The 17,213-nt window shown below is 45.0% G+C and overlaps 1 protein-coding gene across 1 annotated transcript in view; it reads right to left on the reverse strand.

Annotated features, from left to right (window-relative positions):
* Window positions 1-17,213, reverse strand: part of LOC124511691 (zinc finger protein 721-like) — a 46,509-nt gene that overhangs the window by 18,359 nt on the left and 10,937 nt on the right. The window contains exons 4-6 of the mRNA XM_047079073.1: window positions 12,785-14,496; window positions 7,352-7,472; window positions 6,979-7,074 (exon numbers count right to left, since the gene is read on the reverse strand). Coding sequence (XP_046935029.1) covers window positions 6,979-7,074; window positions 7,352-7,472; window positions 12,785-14,496 — 1,929 coding nt within the window. The remainder of the gene's footprint in view (window positions 1-6,978; window positions 7,075-7,351; window positions 7,473-12,784; window positions 14,497-17,213) is intronic.

The raw sequence follows: 17,213 nt of genomic DNA on the forward strand, positions 1-17,213 counted from the left end.
TATCTCTTTATACTCACAGCAGTGTTTTGTTTCACTTATGATCCCAGGCATTCCAGATTAGTTGACGAAACTGAGCAATTGATGTGGAAGCTAGAGAGTATTATGTTACGCAAAATACCTCAGAAAAAGACAAATACCTTATGATGTCACTCGTGGAATTTAAGAAACAAATGAACATAGGGGAGGAAACAAAAGAGGCAAAGAAACGACAGGGTTACTAACATCAGACTGTGTCTCTGTATCAACAATATAGAGAATGAAATTTATCAGGCTTTCCCAGTCTCTGCATTCATATTTCTCTCAAAATACACTTAACTACATAATGGCCTGGAATTTTTTGTTCAGTTTTTCTACTCTGCATTTCCTTCCCATAGGTTTTTTTGAGACATAATGTGTGAAATCATTGACCACTGAAGGCACAATCACATGGACTACATTTGTAAGATTTTTGTTCCCCTGGGCAAATTTTCTGCCAACACTGGAGGGCGCAATCTAGCAAGAGGCTGTTCCAAAGGGGCTAAGTTCCTATTTGCTAGAAGCCCACTGATATTTAATAATGTCTGAGTGGCGACAGAAGGCATTTGCACAGTCACCAAATTAACAGGACTTCACTTCTAAGAAGCTGTGACTCTGTGGAAGGGTTTTCCAATTTTATAAATCTACGTGTTTCTCCTTTGTGTGGGGGGTTTTTGTTTGTTTGTTTGTTTGTTTGTTTGTTTAATAAGGCAAGACTTGTAGGCAAAAGCTTTCCCACACCCAGTGCATTCACAGATCTCTCTCCTGTAGGAGTTCTTTAATGGATAATGAGCTGTTGCTTCCTGATGGTTTTCCCACATTCACTACATTTATGAGGTTTCTTTCCTGTGTGCGTTTCTGATGTTTAATGAGACCTGACTTCTGAGGACAGGATTTTTTTTTTTTTTTTTAATTTTTGAGAGAGAGAGAGTGAGAGGTAGATCGTGAGTGGGGAGGGGCCGGGAGAGAGGGAGACACAGAATCTGAAACAGGCTCCAGGCTCGGAGCCGTCAGCACAGAGCCCAACACAGGGCTCCAACTCACGAACCACGAGATCATCCCTGAGCCGAAGTTGGACACTTAACTGACTGAGCCACCCAGGTGCCCCTGAGGACAGGATTTTCTACAGTCCCTACATACAAAGGAAGCCTTGTTTGCATGAATTCCCTGATGTCGTAAGAGGCCCACCTTGTGGATGAAGCCTTGTCCACACTCACTACATATACAGGGTTTCTCACCAGTATGAGTTCACTCACGTACAATAAAACTAATCTTCTGGGTGAAGCTCTTTCCACAATCATACATAGGGTTTCTCTCAGGTATGAGTTTTCTGAAGTAAAATGAGATGTCATTTAATGAGCAAGGCTCTGCCACATTCAGTGCCTCAATGGGGTTTTCTCCTCTTCCGTTTCTCTCGTGTATAATGACTCTGACTTCCTATAACAGGCTTTGCCATATTCACCTATAGGTTTCTCTCCTGTGTGAATTTTCTCGTGTCCAGTGAACCTGGACTTTGTGGTATGTGCCTTCCCATATGTACTGCATTCATAGGGTTTCTCTCCCCGGTGAATCCTCTCACGTTTAGTGAGCTGAGGCTTCCTGATGAAGGATTCCCCACATTCACTGCATATGTGCATTCCCCAATTTTGTGAGCCCTCTGATGCTGAACAAACGGGAGCCTTAGTGCTGATGGGTTTTCCAATTTCAGGCAATTTTAGTATGAATTTGCTCATACTTTGTAAGGAGAAAGGATTTCTCATCTCCACTACACTCCATGGAGTTCTTTATTTCATAGCCTCTGCTTTAACTGACTGAATTTAAATTTGACTTCAGAGTTTTTCCCTAATTTTGCCTTAAAGGAAAATGATGGTCCAGATGGACAATATTTTCAGAGGCATCATGTTCACAGCATTGTTCCGCATTTAGTTGTCTTTAGGCATCTCCAGCCATGCAAGTGTCACCGTAGGTGATCATCAACTTCAGCTTCTAGGAAAGAAGACAACAATGAGTGCCTAGGTGTGGACTAGCCAATCTTTAGTATTGACTGCGTGATCTCAGTATAAAAGAGTCTCTATTAATGTCCCTTATTTCTTGAACACTGGTAAAAACACAACACACAAAAATCAAGTGGCAAAAGCAAAAAGCATACAAATAAGTTTAGATAGTTCACAATGAATAACTATACAGTCGGCTGCTTTCTAAATAGCATCTTGCAAAACATGCAGAGAGAGCAGAAAATAAGAAAACCACTGTTAGAAGAGAAAACACAGGTGGAAAAAAAACTCCATCCAAGGTTACAAGGGCTGCATTCAGTCATTCCACAAATCCTAATAAAATGCCTGGTAGGTACTGGCCACAGCGCTGGTGTTGGGGACACGTGAATGTATTATTCTGAGTTTACATTCTAGGTATGGAAAATACACTGAGCAAAGAAAAATGGGAGGCAGGGGCGCCTGGGTGACTCAGTCAGTTAAGCGTCTGACTTCAGCTCAGGTCATGATCTCACGGTCCATGAGTTCAAGCCCCGCATCAGGCTCTGTGCTGACAGCCTGCTTTGGATTCTGTGTCTCCCTCTCTCTCTGTCCCTCCCCCGCTCATGCTCTCTCTCTCTCTCTCTCTCTCTCTCTCTCTCAAAAATCAATATTGAAAAAGAAAGAAAAAAGGGAGACAGCTGCAAATTATGAGAAGTGGTTAGAAGAAGCAAAGGAGATGAAGAGAGGTGGAGGAAATGAGGATACACTGTGGAGTAAGACAAGTCTTACCACTGAGTTCAAAATGGAAGGAGAAAGGACATGAAGAATTAAGGTTCACTCCTAAATATTTTGCTGGAGTCAAGAGGTAGGTGGAAACTTTCTTGAAGAGGGTGGATGTTACTGAGGTTCAGAATGTGGGGGAAATAAGTGGACTTTCCGAAGCATATAAACATTTTGATTTTTGTTAGACGGCAAGGTGCCAGTACCCAGCTGGATAGACAAATGTTGAGAACTGGCCTGAGTGGACACAGCGATGTGGAAAATATCCATATGTAAATTTTTAAGGATAAAGGATAAGCTGAGGTCGTGTTCAGAGCGCAAAGACTGAAACAAAGTTGAGGCAAAGGACCAAGATGTTAGTTGCTCAAACATTCAGACTTCCGGTTTGGAAGAGTCCCACCAAAGGAAGCAAACAGACTATGGTGGTCAAGGGCAGAAGCAGATGCTTGTTATGAACAAACATCTCAGGCAATTCAGAATGTTGGACCCTCAGTGTTTGAGTTTGACATTTCTGTGATACTCTTGGGTGGTCGTCCGCTTTCGAAAATTTACCCCTTTCTTCGTTCTGCAGAGCACCATCACCCTGGCCATACATTTAGGGACAGACTCTTATCTCCACACTCCCAACTTTTAGTCTAGCTGGGGCACGTTCCTGAAGAAAGGGGCAAAGGTGAGAGAGAATGACCATCCAAAAATTCCACCAGACTGGTAGACACGCAGACTTCTCCAGGGACAGATGTGCTTCAATATGGAAGAAGAAGACCATCACCTTCCGTCGCATTCTGCAAGCTGTACCTGTACAGATGTCACATCTGATTTCCTCCCATTTTGACACCCCCAAGGCACTGATCCCTCATCTTGCAATGGACTGCGTCTTCTTCCACAATTCTGCATTTCTGTCTCCATGTTGGCCTCAGTTAAGCAGCCTTTAGGACCACTTGCCTCCTTCTGAACCAAGACTCGGGCCACTGGTACGCTGTTTTTCCCACAGCCTCAGGCCCTTCCTTATTATTGCTACACAGCTGCCACCAGGTAGAAATTAAGACAACCCAGAGCTGAAAAAACAAAACAACAAAAAACCCCTACCATTCATCATGCTACCTCAACTAGTTCAATTACCAATACATAAAGTCTAAACAGTCAGCCTGGCAATAAAAGTTAATATTGCCTTGGGGTGCCTGGGGGGCTCGGTCGGTTAAGCGTCCGACTTGGGCTCAGGTCGTGATCTCACAGTTTGTGAGTTCGGGTCCCGCATCGGGCTCTCCACTGATGATGTGGAGCCTGCTTGGGATTCTCTCTCTCCTGCCCCCCCTCTGTCCCTCCCCAACTCGTGCTTTCTCTCTCTCAAATAAATAAACTTAAAAATAAAAAAGTTAACGTTGCCTCGATCACCCCATTTACCTGTTTCCATTCCAGTGCTGCCCCCACAAATACCCTCTGACACTGGCCTCTGCGAGGCTTCAGGCTGCTCTGTGGCAGTCTTGGCCATGGCCTTGCAGATTTCTTACTATTTATGCCTCTCTTCTTTGCCCTTCATTACCTTCTTTATTTAAAATCAAGGTATGCGCCCACATATCGTGGCGTTATTCCCCAGGCTCTCTATATCACTGTAGGTTCTATTTCCTCTAGATTTCCACAGTATCACACCTTTGCTAATCATTTTGACATGTAACCTCAACCTTGAATTCTAGCAACAATACTGTGTGTTCAAAACCTGTTGGGGCGCCTGGGTGGCGCAGTCGGTTAAGCGGCCGACTTCGGCTCAGGTCACGATCTCGCGGTCCGTGAGTTCGAGCCCCGCGTCGGGCTCTGTGCTGACAGCTCAGAGCCTGGAGCCTGTTTCAGATTCTGTGTCTCCCTCTCTCTGACCCTCCCCTGTTCATGCTCTGTCTCTCCCTGTCTCAAAAATGAATAAAAACGTTAAAAAAAAGTTTTTTTTTAATTAAAAAAAAAAACCTGTATTGCATACAGATTTTCATGGATCCGTGTCATCTATTTACCACAAACATCTCTGCTACTAGGTGGTATTTCTTTGCTTCTTTTGAAATTCAGCACTTTAGCTGTGAGTCGCCAAATAAAGCGCCACAACAGCAGCCTCTAAAGAACTTTAGATATCAACGTCCCCAGACTTGTACCCGAAATCTCATCAGCCAGGCTGAGAGAGAAAGGCCTGGATCCATGCATTATACACACGGTCTCCAACAAAAGCCTCGGATTTAAGAAATGTTTGAAAAATAGATATGATGTTTTCAAGGCTGAGTTTCAGTGCTGTGGGCACAAAGCACTAAGAGAATTCATAGAAGGAAAACAAGCAGTCAGAGACCATTTCGTGAACACAGAATTCAAAGTGCAGCAATACACACACACACACACACACACACACACACACACACACACACAATTATATGAATGGGAAGACAACACTGAGATCATATCCCTGTCCCTTAGTTTACGTCTTTCTTGCTGAATCAGCAACTCCCAACAACGTTTATGGCTCTTACTTTCCTGAAAGACATTTTTGTTCTGCTTTTGGAGAACCAACCTCTCTTAGATCTTCCAACCTCACCACCTCTTTCTTAATTTCCATTGCTCTTTCTTTCTTCTTTTATATTTATTTTTAAGAGAGAGAGAGAGAAACAGAGTGTAAGCAAGGGAGGGGCAGAGGAGAGGGAGATACAGAATCCAAAGCAGGCTCCAGGCTCCCACCTGTCAGCACAGAGCCGGAAGTGAGGCTCAAACCTACAAACCATGAGACCATGACCTGAGCTGAAGTCAGATGCTTAACTAAGCCACCCAGGTGCCCCCCATTCTTAACCTTCTATAGTACTCATTTTTCTAAACTGTTAGAAGACACTAAACTTAAGGGGAAAAAAGAGGAAGGTGGAAGAAATTTTCTTCTAGAGAAAGTGATTTTAGTTCCTTACTAAAAAGTCTGAATTCATTCAGGAGTTTCTGTGAACTTAGAAGTCTCTGTTGAAAATAAAAGCTTAACTCACAAATTAAAGGGAAAGTTTAAGGACAGGAGAACAGAACAAGAAATGGAAAACAGAATCTTTGGACAACTTCCGAGTGGGGAAAGAGAAGTGTCTCATTAGTTCATTCAGGTTGCTAGAACAAAAACCGACAAAAATGTATTTCATATTTTTGGAGGCTGGGAAGTCCCAGATCAGGGTACCAGCAGATTGGGTGTCTGGTGAGACCTGCTTCCTCGTGGGCAGTACCTTCTAGTTACAACCTAATATGGCAGAAAGGGCAGGACCGTCATGACCTAATCACCTCTCAAAGGCCACATCTCATAACACCATCACCTTGGGGATTAGGATTTCAACACCTGAATCTCGAGAAGACACAAACATTTAGTCTAGAACAAGAAGCTAAGAAGCCATGAAAACACAGAGATCAGATTACAGTGTGGACACAGCATCCAAAGCGAGGCTGAATGCTGGGAAGGGAAATCACTAGTTTGCAATGGGGCAGTTACATGAACCAATTGGAAGACTATTTTGAATTCAAAGAGCTATGTCTGGAGTAACACTTAGAAGGTGGAATTTCATAGCAATGGAAGTGTGGAAGAAGTAGTTAGAGACACTGCAACAATGGACAAAGAAGACTTGAGAACTGTAGGAAGAAGAGAACTAAGCAAACAATGACAAAAATCAAGATGGGAATGCCCGGCTGGCTCAGTCGGTACATCATGTGACTCTTGATCTCAGGGTCATAATTTTGAGCCCCACATTGGATGTAGAGATTACTTAAAAATAAAATCTTAGGGGCGCCTGGGTGGCTCAGCCGGTTAAGTGTCCCATTTCGGCTCAGGTCATGATCTCACAGTTCACAAGTTCAGGCCCCACGTCAGGCTCTGTGCTGACAGCTCAGAGCCCGGAGCCTGCTTCTCCCTCTGTCTCTGCCCCTCCCCTGCTTGTACTCTGTCTCTGTCTCTCTCTCTCAAAAATAAATAAAACATTAAAAATAATAATAATAAAATCTTTAAAAAAAATTAAGATGTACATAAAATAAACAGGGGTCGGCTCTCGGAAGAAGAAAAGGGGCATATTTTCCTATCGCCTCCTACAAAGAAGCTCTCACCAGGGAAGGATATGAGGGGCAGCTGTTTAGACATCCTCAGACACTCTCACAGCCCTGGCACCTTCCCTGGCTCGTGAGAATGTGACCTCCTTGGCCATTCACCTTGCTGTTGTCACTTGCTCACCTGGACTGGTTCCACTGCGGACTTCCTCTTCTATCGCCCACGGTTCTTCCCCTCGTTCCAGCTTGGAGAGCGCGTCTGGTTTGCTGGCTTGATGCCCTGCCCGTGGGAGAGACAGGACACTTGGAGATGGGCTGGGGTGTGTCGGGATGGGAGGACGCTACACGTGAGGGGCTGAGGCACTTTTCACATCTGCACGGCAGGGGTTCTTCTCTCACAGGAGCGGACACGTTAGACACTCTTGTCTGAAGCCAGAGAAGGACCCGAGAATCTACCACTGGAAAGCGCTGCAGATACTCTGAAGTGTTAAGCAGCTGGCAGAGGAAACGCCACTGATGGGGACTCTCTGAATGACAGGGGGGCTGTCCTCACCTACTGACACCAGGTTCCTGTAGTTCTCCAACATCACGTCCCGGCAGGTTCTTCTGGGTGGGGGCCAGGAGCTGCCACTCCTCCCACATGAAGTCCATGGTCACATCCTCCAGTGTCAGTAACTCCTGTAATAACATGGTCCTGTTTAATAGAAGTGTTTCCCTTTTGTTATTTTTTTAAGATTTTATTTTTTCTTGGGGTGCCTGGGTGGCTCAGTTGGGTAAGCGTATGACTTCAGCTCAGGTCATGATCTCATAGTTCGTGGGTTCGAGCCCCATGTCAGGCTCTAGGCTGACAGCTCGGAACCCGGAGCCTGCTTCCGATTCTGTGTCTCTCTCTCTCTCTGCCCCTCCAGACGCAGGGCTCGAACCCATGAACTGTGAGATTATGACGTGAGCCAAAGTCAGACGCTTACCCAACTGATCCACTCAGGAGCTCCACAAGCAGTTTTTTAAAAACCACTTTGTAGGGGCACCTGGGTGGCTCAGTCGGTTAAGCATCCGACTTTGGCTCAGGTCATGATTTCACGGTTTGTGAGTTCGAGCCCCACATCAGGCTCTGTGCTAACAGCTCAGAGCCTGGAGGCCACTTTGGATTCCATGTCTCCCTCTCTCTGCCCCTTCCCCGCTCACACTCTATCTCTCTCTCAAAAATAAATAAACATTAAAAACTGTTTTAAATCAGTCTGTAGAAGGAAAATACTATTGGGATATTCTGCATTTATACATTCAATAGTCCATTTATTTGACAAATCAGAAATTTCTGTAATAAGTAGATATGACATTCTCTTGCCAACCAAGAATCATATACATGGGAGCACTTACTTGCCAAACATTATACACTTGCCAAACATTAATCTTGATATTAAGATTAATAAAACAAGATTAATCAATATTAATAAAACACGATTAATAAAACATATTATTACACTCATCAAGGGCCTTCCCAGACTTGGTGGATCTGAATGAACCATGTGGAGACAAGAGATGAAGTGTGCTTAAAATGTTCTAAGGAATTTCTAAGAAGTGTTGCAAGGTAGGGCACCTGGGTGGCACAGTCAGTTAAGCGTCTGACTCTTGGTTTCAGCTCAGGTCGTGATCTCCCGGTTCGTGGGTTCGAGCCCCCACATCGGGCTCTGCACCAACAGTGTGGGGCCTGCTTGGGATTCTCTCTCTGCACCCCCTCTCAGAATAAATAAATAAATAAACATCTTTTTAAAATGTCGCCAGGAGTATTTTTAAATGTCTAAGGAACAGGAACTATAAAGAGACAGGTAGGCAGAATTGAGGAACAGTATCTCTGAAAAAAAGAAACACCCCCATAGGTTGAAAGCATTATTAGAGGCACTGAAGGGATAATTAGTGAACTAGAAATTACCCAAAATGCAGCAGAGCTACTGCAGCTGGGGAGAATATTCCGAAAGACCATGATAATTTGCTAGCGGGACTCAGAACTCACTGAAAGCTGTTAGAGCTTATGATAGTTAAAGGATACAGGTTAACATGAGCCAAGAAAAGTGGCGCAAAGGGCAGAGCACAGCAAAGTCCCAGACATGGAGCTTCCAGATGACCTCCCACAATGGAGCCACGGGCAGTGTTACTTCCTCAGCATGCACCTGCGACAGAAGGCAGCGGAAACTGCCAACAGAAGACTCCCGAGCCTTGATGTCTGCTCCGTGTGGGGGCTCAATCAGCTGGGCAGGACACACGCATGTCCGCCTTCAGTCTCCAGCCTCTCCAGGGGTGCACGGACACACAGCCGCCCCCCAAGTCACGCTGTGGCTTTTCCTTGGCTGTTTTAATCTCTATTCTTTCTATCATGAATGTAACCTTGAGTATAAAAGGCTTTCTGGGGGCGCCTGGGTGGCGCAGTTGGTTAAGCGTCCGACTTCAGCCAGGTCACGATCTCGCGGTCCGGGAGTTCGAGCCCCGCGTCGGGCTCTGGGCTGATGGCTCAGAGCCTGGAGCCTGTTTCTGATTCTGTGTCTCCCTCTCTCTCTGCCCCTCCCCCGTTCATGCTCTGTCTCTCTCTGTCCCAAAAATAAATAAATGTTGAAAAAAAAATTTAAAAAAAAAAGGCTTTCTGAGTTCTGAGTCTTCTTAGCAAATTAGCATACCTGAGGGTGATCCTGGGGACCCGCAAGGTAAAAGGGAACTCACTTGTTTGCTGAATATACATACAATATATGCATAAATATTAACTATTAAATATACATATATATTGGGCGCCTTGGTGGCTCAGTCGGTTAAGCGTCTGACTTCAGCTCAGGTCATGACCTCGGGAGTCCATTCTCGTCGGGTTCTGTGCTGACAGCTCAGAGCCTGGAGCCTGCTTCGGATCTGTGTCTCCTGCTCTCTCTGCCCCTCCCCCTCTCACGCTCTGTCCTCCCCCCCAAATAAGTGAAATTAAAAAAATTTTTTTAGGGGCGCCTGGGTGGCGCAGTCGGTTAAGCGTCCGACTTCAGCCAGGTCACGATCTCGCGGTCCGTGAGTTCGAGCCCCGCGTCAGGCTCTGGGCTGATGGCTCAGAGCCTGGAGCCTGTTTCCGATTCTGTGTCTCCCTCTCTCTGCCCCTCCCCCGTTTATGCTCTGTCTCTCTCTGTCCCAAAAATAAATAAAAACGTTGAAAAAAAATTAAAAAAAAATTTTTTTTTAATAAAAATGAATTAAGAAAAGAAAAAGAAACCTGGACCAGATACCACATGAGGACACAGGGAGAAGGTGGCACGTACAAGTCGAGGAAAGACCTCGGAAGGAACCAACCGTGGGAACCTTGATCTCAGACTTTAGCCTCCAGAATTGTGAGAAATGTCTGTTGCGTAAGCCAGCCAGTCTGTGCTCTGTGACAGCCCGAGAAGACTAATACACCCACCCCACTGAGCCAGACAAGGCAGTGACCCATGTAGACCCGAGCCCTTAGGCCTTAGGATCCTCACTCGTCACCCTGTGCCACAGCTGAGAACGTGGCACCTGGACCGAGGGGAAAATGATGAGGCTTCAAAGGTAGAAAAGCAGTTCCCTAAAATACATGAAGATGGAAATGGAGCGTTCCAGAGTCTAAGTAACCAACAATGCCATTATCATCTGGCAGTCAGCACGCTTAGTAATTGTTACGATTTTTATGAAGGTGAGGGGTGGAGCCTAGAGGATGTAAACAGACATGGCCTTCTCAAAGAGGACCATCTGGAATTACCTATCCTACTAAAATGTTTTATTTACCTGGGACGCCAGCCTCGGAAAGGTGAGTCAGCTCAGGGTTCAAGGCAGGCCGGGGCAGCCCCTTCAGGGACCCCGACTGAAGATTCAAGGACAAAGACACGGGCCACGAGAGGCGGTGCAGATTCGCGACACGAGGAGTGGCGATGACCTGAAGCCTGAGTCGAACAAGAGTCCATTTCTGATTCTTTGAAGAGCATCTGTCCCAAATCCATCCTTCCAGAGGCCATTACTTTGCATGTTTTGTTCACCAGTGTGTACCCCATGTCTACAACAGTGCCTGGCACAGTGCAGGCGCTCAAAAAAACATGTTGCAGTAAATTCCTCAAAAACCCAGTGTTTGGAATTCAATGATGAGACAGCCACTTGATGGCAAATTTCCACTTTTTTTCCTTGTAATCAGCGCTCCGCTTTTAAGCTGGACAGATCTTTCCTGAAGCAAGGGAAAGAACCCTGAGTACAGGAGAGAGGACAAGGCCCCGTTCCCAGGACAGTGAGCGTGATGAAGCTACGTGTCCCAGTTCATCACATCACAAAGGAGCTGGGATCCCTGAGATAAAAGCTCTAACAGGGGGCAGACTGTGGAGCAAGGGTCAGGGCGCTTCACGGCATCGAAAGAATCTCACCTCCACCCATCTAACGCACTGTCCTCCTTTTTGGAGGTGACGTCATTTTCTATCAATTGGGCTTGCTCTGAGGATCCTATTCCTTCTCTGATCTGCCCTTTCTCTATTGCCAGGGGTCTCTATTCAGGATTCTTTTTTTTTCTTTCTTTCTTTCTTTTTTTATAATTTTCTGATCTTTGAAATTTCTTTCCCGTAGCTCCTTTCCTTAAGTGAACAAAAATCCGCTTGATTGATTAGTCCAGTGGGTCATTCATTTAGGCCACACATTTACTTTCAGTCACCTTTCAAAGCCATGGGATTTGTTTCCAGTCTGCTATGGGCTGGGGAATATGCGAAAATCTATAAACTATCTGGGTAGGGATTTATAATCCAGGTAGAAAGAAAGTATCTTTTAACAAAGTATCCACATCCTATTTTACATATGTAAAACCAACTGAATCTTTTCCCCATCCCTGTCCAAATAATAACATGCCCCTCAAGCAAGAAATTACCATGATACTTTGTACCTTTTACCTTATGTCCCTTTCAACTAATGTAGGTGTATCTCTCCTCTGATTACATGTGCTGGAAGGTCAAAGTGCTATATGCATGTAATTCAGTTTAAAAAGAAAAAAAAAACCACTTCAAAGGCAGCAAGGATTCTTATTTAGTTCACTACTGTCAGCATCTGTAGATCATGTAAGGAAATAGCTAATGAAAGGTTTTCTGAGCGGTGTGTGTACCGGCTGGGAACTGTCTTCTAGGCAAAGAACTTGACGGATAGGTTATTCAGGAGTTCCGAGTAGTTGTTCCTTTGGGGGATATTTACAAAGTCAAACGCATCCAAATATGCCATGGTACAACACTGAATTAAATGTATTCAGCTTCCTTTTGAAGGACTTCAGTGGTCTAAAATTAACTGAATAAATTTAGAACCAAAATAATACAGGAGCTAACCAAATACTGATCCTGGGTGGGAATGAAAGATTCATGCGCCCCCCCAAAAAAGGGGGGGTGCACGGTTATAGTTCTAACCACTGATGTGCACCATCTACCACCTCCTTTGAATTAAGGAGTCACCATCACATCAATTAGGAGTCTGATTCAAGGTATATTGTCCTGAAATGTGCACTGTGTGCAATGAGGCTAGACTTCTGGCAGAAATCTCTGAAATATTCACTTTCACAGGGCGTATTCGCTGGATGTGTTTGCTGCTATTTTGCTGAAGACGTTCCACAGTTGGTGTGCTCAGAGTCCTTTTTTTTCTGTAGGATTTCCCCAGCCTGAGGATGCTTCAGTGACAGTCCTGCCACAGTCACTGCCTTCAAAGCTCTTCCAACAGTTTCTCTCCTGTGGGAACGGTCTGGCACCTAGTGAGGTCTTCTCTCTGGGGAAGGACTCTCCCACAGTCATTATATTTCTACCAGCTATGAGCTCACTGCTGATATGGGACCCGTGAGACACCCGGCAGGCTCTATCTTTCCACAAAGGCTTTCTGGATCTTTATTCTATTGGTCTTTTTATACTATTCCCGGGTTTTACACTATGCGTCTCAGTATACGCCTGTCAGCCACACACTGACCTGGCAGGTTTTATTCAAGGGCTTTCCACCTAGATTGTATCACACTTTATGCCTGTGTGCTTTTTGGGACATAAACTATGACACAACTGGTCGGTGAAGGCAGCACCACATTCACTGCATTCAACAGGTTTCCCTGTGCAAACTCGGTTATCTGCTGGTGGTGCACATCTAGCACCTGGCTGTCCCACCGTGGCTGTGTTCCTATTTGCTAGGAGCCCACAGAGGCGTAACGAAGTCTGAGCCGCTACAGAAGGCATTGGCCTGGACACCTTATTAACAGGGTCTTTCTCCTGCGTGCTATCACTTGAACGTGACGGGCTGTGGCTCTCTGAGAAAGGATTCCCCACCGTGACTGGACATACCCCTTTCTCTCTTGCGTGCAACATTCCCTTATGGTAAACGAGGCAAGACAGGTGGGAGAAAGCCTTCCCACAGTCAGTGCACCTGTAGGGCCTCTCTCCTGTATGAGTCCTCCGGTGTCTGTTAAGGCACGACTTATCTCTAAAGGCCTTCCCGCAGTCACCGCAGGTATAGGGTTTCTCTCCTGTGTGAATCCTCCTGTGGTTAATGAGACCGGACTTGTGGGAACAGGATTTTCCACACTCACTACACACAAAGGGCGTCTTTCCAGTGTGAAATCGCTGATGGGATATGAGGCAGGTCTTCTGGCTAAAGCCTTTCCCACATTCGGTGCATACATAGGGTTTCTCTCCAGTGTGAATGCGTTGATGTTTAAGGAGATTGCCCTTCTGAATGAAGCCTTTTCCACAGTCACTGCATACGTAAGGTTTCTCCCCAGTGTGCGTCCGCTGGTGTACGATGAGATTGCCCTTCTGAATGAAGCCTTTCCCACAATCACTGCATATATACGGTTTCTCTCCTGTATGAGTCTTCTGATGGGCGTTGAGCTGCGACTTCCAGCGGAATGTTTTGTCACACTGGGTGCATTCGTAAGGTTTTTCTCCTGTGTGAGTTCTCTGGTGTTCAATGAGCCTGGACTTTCTGGAAAATGCCTTGTCACACAGACTGCATCCATGGGGCTTCTCTCCCGTGTGAACTCTCTGATGGTTAATGAGCCGAGACTTCTTGAAGAAGCCTTTTCCGCACTCACTGCATACATAGGGTTTCTCTCCTGTGTGAGTTTTCTGATGCACAAGGAGCCGTGATTTCTTGGGGAATGATCTGTCACATTCAGTGCATGCGTACCGCCTCTCTCCTATGTGAGTTTTCTGGTGTTCGGTGAGCCTGGACTTTCTGGAAAAGGCTTTGCCGCATATGCTGCATCCATGAGGCTTCTCTCCTGTGTGCACTCTCTGATGATCCGTGAGCCGAGACTTCTTGAAGAAGCCTTTTCCACACTCACCGCATACGTGGGGTTTCTCTGTCTTTTGAGTTCTCTGATGCTTGATGAATTGGGAATTTGTATTTGCAGAATTTCCACGTTCAGGAAATTTAATTTCAATACAATACTGGTCATGCTTTGTATGGGAAAAGGATTTCATATCCCCATTAACCTCAGTCAGGTTCTTTACTTCATAGCTTCTGTTGCGGTTAACTGAACTTAAATTTGACTTCAGTGTTTTCCCATGTAAGTCAAAGATGTCATGACTTTGCCTTACAGGAAAATTACTTTTACTCCGATGAACAATGTTTCCAAATGCATTATGTTCATGGCATTGTTTCATTCTCTTTGGACATCTTTGATTTTGCAAGTGCCCCTGTAGATGGCCACCATCTTTCTTGATCTCTAGGAAAGAAGAGAAGAATGAATCTTTCCATGAGCTTGATATATCAGCTTGATATATACTAAAACTATTTCTCAAGTGGATCTGTGTAGGTTGGTTCCTTATTGACAACACCATGACCTCATTTTAAAGACTCCAGGAAATATGTTTGTTATCATTTGAACAAAGGTTAAGCACAATAATATAAGCAAAGAAGAAAGGTAAGAATAGTCAGCGCATAAATAAGGTTAGATCACTCAAAATGAATAAACATAGATTTGGCTCCTTTCTAACTGTGACCTTACAAAGCATGCTAAGAAAGTACAATAAAACCAAGTTCCCAGAGGAGATAGAAGGATATCTGTTTTAAAATGTTGTGGGACACATTCATACATCCATAAATCCTTAGGAAACTATGACCATGTACCAGGCATTGTGCTGGTGATGAGGACATAGAAACACATTTCCTGTTTCCACTGAGCATACGTTCTAGTTAGGAAAAACCAAATTAAGCAAGCAGTGACAGAGAAAGCAGGTACAAACTGTGAAAAGTGGGTTCAGGGAGCAATGGAGAGTGAGGTGGACGGAGTCAGAACATAATGCGGAGAGAGAAAAGACAAGGCTCGCTCACAACTTCAACTTGGGGGGAATTAATACACATGAGGAATCAGGTCTTATTCTGAAGTATCTGACCTGGGCCAATTGACAGGTGGGTAGTGACTTTTAATGAGATGGGAAATATTATTGGGGTTTCGAATGTGGGGAAATTAAGCGAGCGTATCAGCCTTCAGAGGCGTTTTGGATAGCTGATACAGACACGAAGAGCTTGATTGGATATGTAAATCCTAAGAAAGGTCTCAACTAGAAATAACAATGTAGAAATCACCAGTGCATAAATGTCACATAAAGACAGGAAACAGGTTGGGTTCGCACTTGGATAAATGAGTATGTTGAAAGATGAAAGTATGGACCATGTTTACAATTACTGGAACATTAGGAGTTTGGGTTTTTAAATGTTTATTTATTTATTTTTGAGAGAGAGAGTGCTGGGGGCGGCGGGGAGGCAGAGAGAGAGGGAGACAGAGAAACCCAAGCAGGCTCTGTGCCGTCATCACAGAGCCCCATGCGGGACTCAAACTCACAAACCGTGAGAACATGACCTGAGATGAAATCAAGAATTGGATGCTCAACTGACTGAGCCACCCAGGAGCGCCAGGAGTTTGGGTTTTAAACAGCCCATGGACTGGGGCGCCTGGATGGTTCAGTCAGTTAAGGGTCCACCTCTTGATTTCAGCTCTGGTCATGATCTCATGGTTTGTGAGATCGAGCTCCACATCAGGCTCTGTGCTGACAGTGCAGAGCCTGCTTGGGATTCTCTCTCTCCCTCTCTTTCTGCCCCTCCCCAGCTCTCTCTCTCAAAACAAATAAATGAACATTAGAAAAAAAAAAGCCCATGGAGGAAGACAAATACCATATGATTTCACTCATATGTGAACTTTAAGAAACAGAAACAGGGGTGCCTGGGTGGCTCAGTCTGTTAAGTGTCCGACTCTTGCTTTCAGCTCAGGTCATAATCTCATGGTTCATGAGGTTGAGTCCCGGGTCAGGATCCACACTGACTGTGGAGCCTGCTTAAGACTCTCTCCCTCTCTCTCTGCTCCTCCCCTGCTCGCAAGTGCATGCTCTGTCAAAAAAAGAAACAAAAATACACAAAGGGGAAAAAAAAAAGAGAGAGAGACAAACCAAAAAAACAGACTCTCAACTATAGAAAACAAACTGACGGTTACCAGAAGGGAGGAGGGTGGGGGTAAGTGAAATAGGTGAAGGGGATTAAGATTACGTTTATCTATCATGATCAGCACTGAGCAGTGCGTCCAATTGTCGAATCACTATATCGGACACCTGAAGTGAATATAACACTGTATGTTAACTATAGCGGAATTAAAACTAAAAATTTAATTAGAAACAAAAATACCAAAGGGGGGGGAAAAAAACCCAGGGAGAAGCAACAAACATTGTCTACATTAATAAGGGAAATAAACATGCCCATAGTCAGGAAATTACAAGGGTTGTAGACACTCTGTGCCAGGAACCAGGGCGAAAGACCAAATACATGTTTCTTACATCACAATACCACACGAGGGCTGTCACCGTCTTCTGTCACATTTACATTTTGTACTTGCACACAAGGAATATTCCAACTGTTCCCATGTCAATGTAATGAGCCCCCAAATTGACACCTTGCCCGCAATAGCATCTTTTTCCAAAATTCTTTTTTGTTTTAAGTTTACTTAATTGAGAGAGAGAGAGAGAGAGAGAGAGAAAGAGAGAGAATGAGCGGGGGTGAAGAGGGCAGAGAGAGAAGGAGAGAGAGAGAATCCCAAGCAGGTTCCATGCTGTCAGCACAGAGCCCGACATGGGGCTCAAACTCACGAACCGTGAGATCATGACCTGAGCCGAAATCGAGAGTCGGACGCTTAACGGACTGGGCCAGCCAGGTGCCCCTCTTTCAAAATTCTACATATACATCTTGGTTTCCATCGTTTACAGGATGCTAAAGGATCACATTTCTGATCCTAGACCAAGACTCTTGGCGGCTTTGCCTTCCATTTTTCTTAGAACTACTGGATGCATATACACCACTGCCACTCAGTTAAAAAGGGAGACCACACATCCAAGGACAATACAAATCCAACTTACAGCTCCACCATTCTACCTCACTTACTAACCAAGTCCCGAC

Source organism: Lynx rufus, unplaced genomic scaffold (assembly GCF_022079265.1).
Source record: "Lynx rufus isolate CCGP_SWC_20201006 ecotype Redwood Valley unplaced genomic scaffold, mLynRuf1.p SCAF_16, whole genome shotgun sequence".
Taxonomy (NCBI): Eukaryota; Metazoa; Chordata; class Mammalia; order Carnivora; family Felidae; genus Lynx; species Lynx rufus.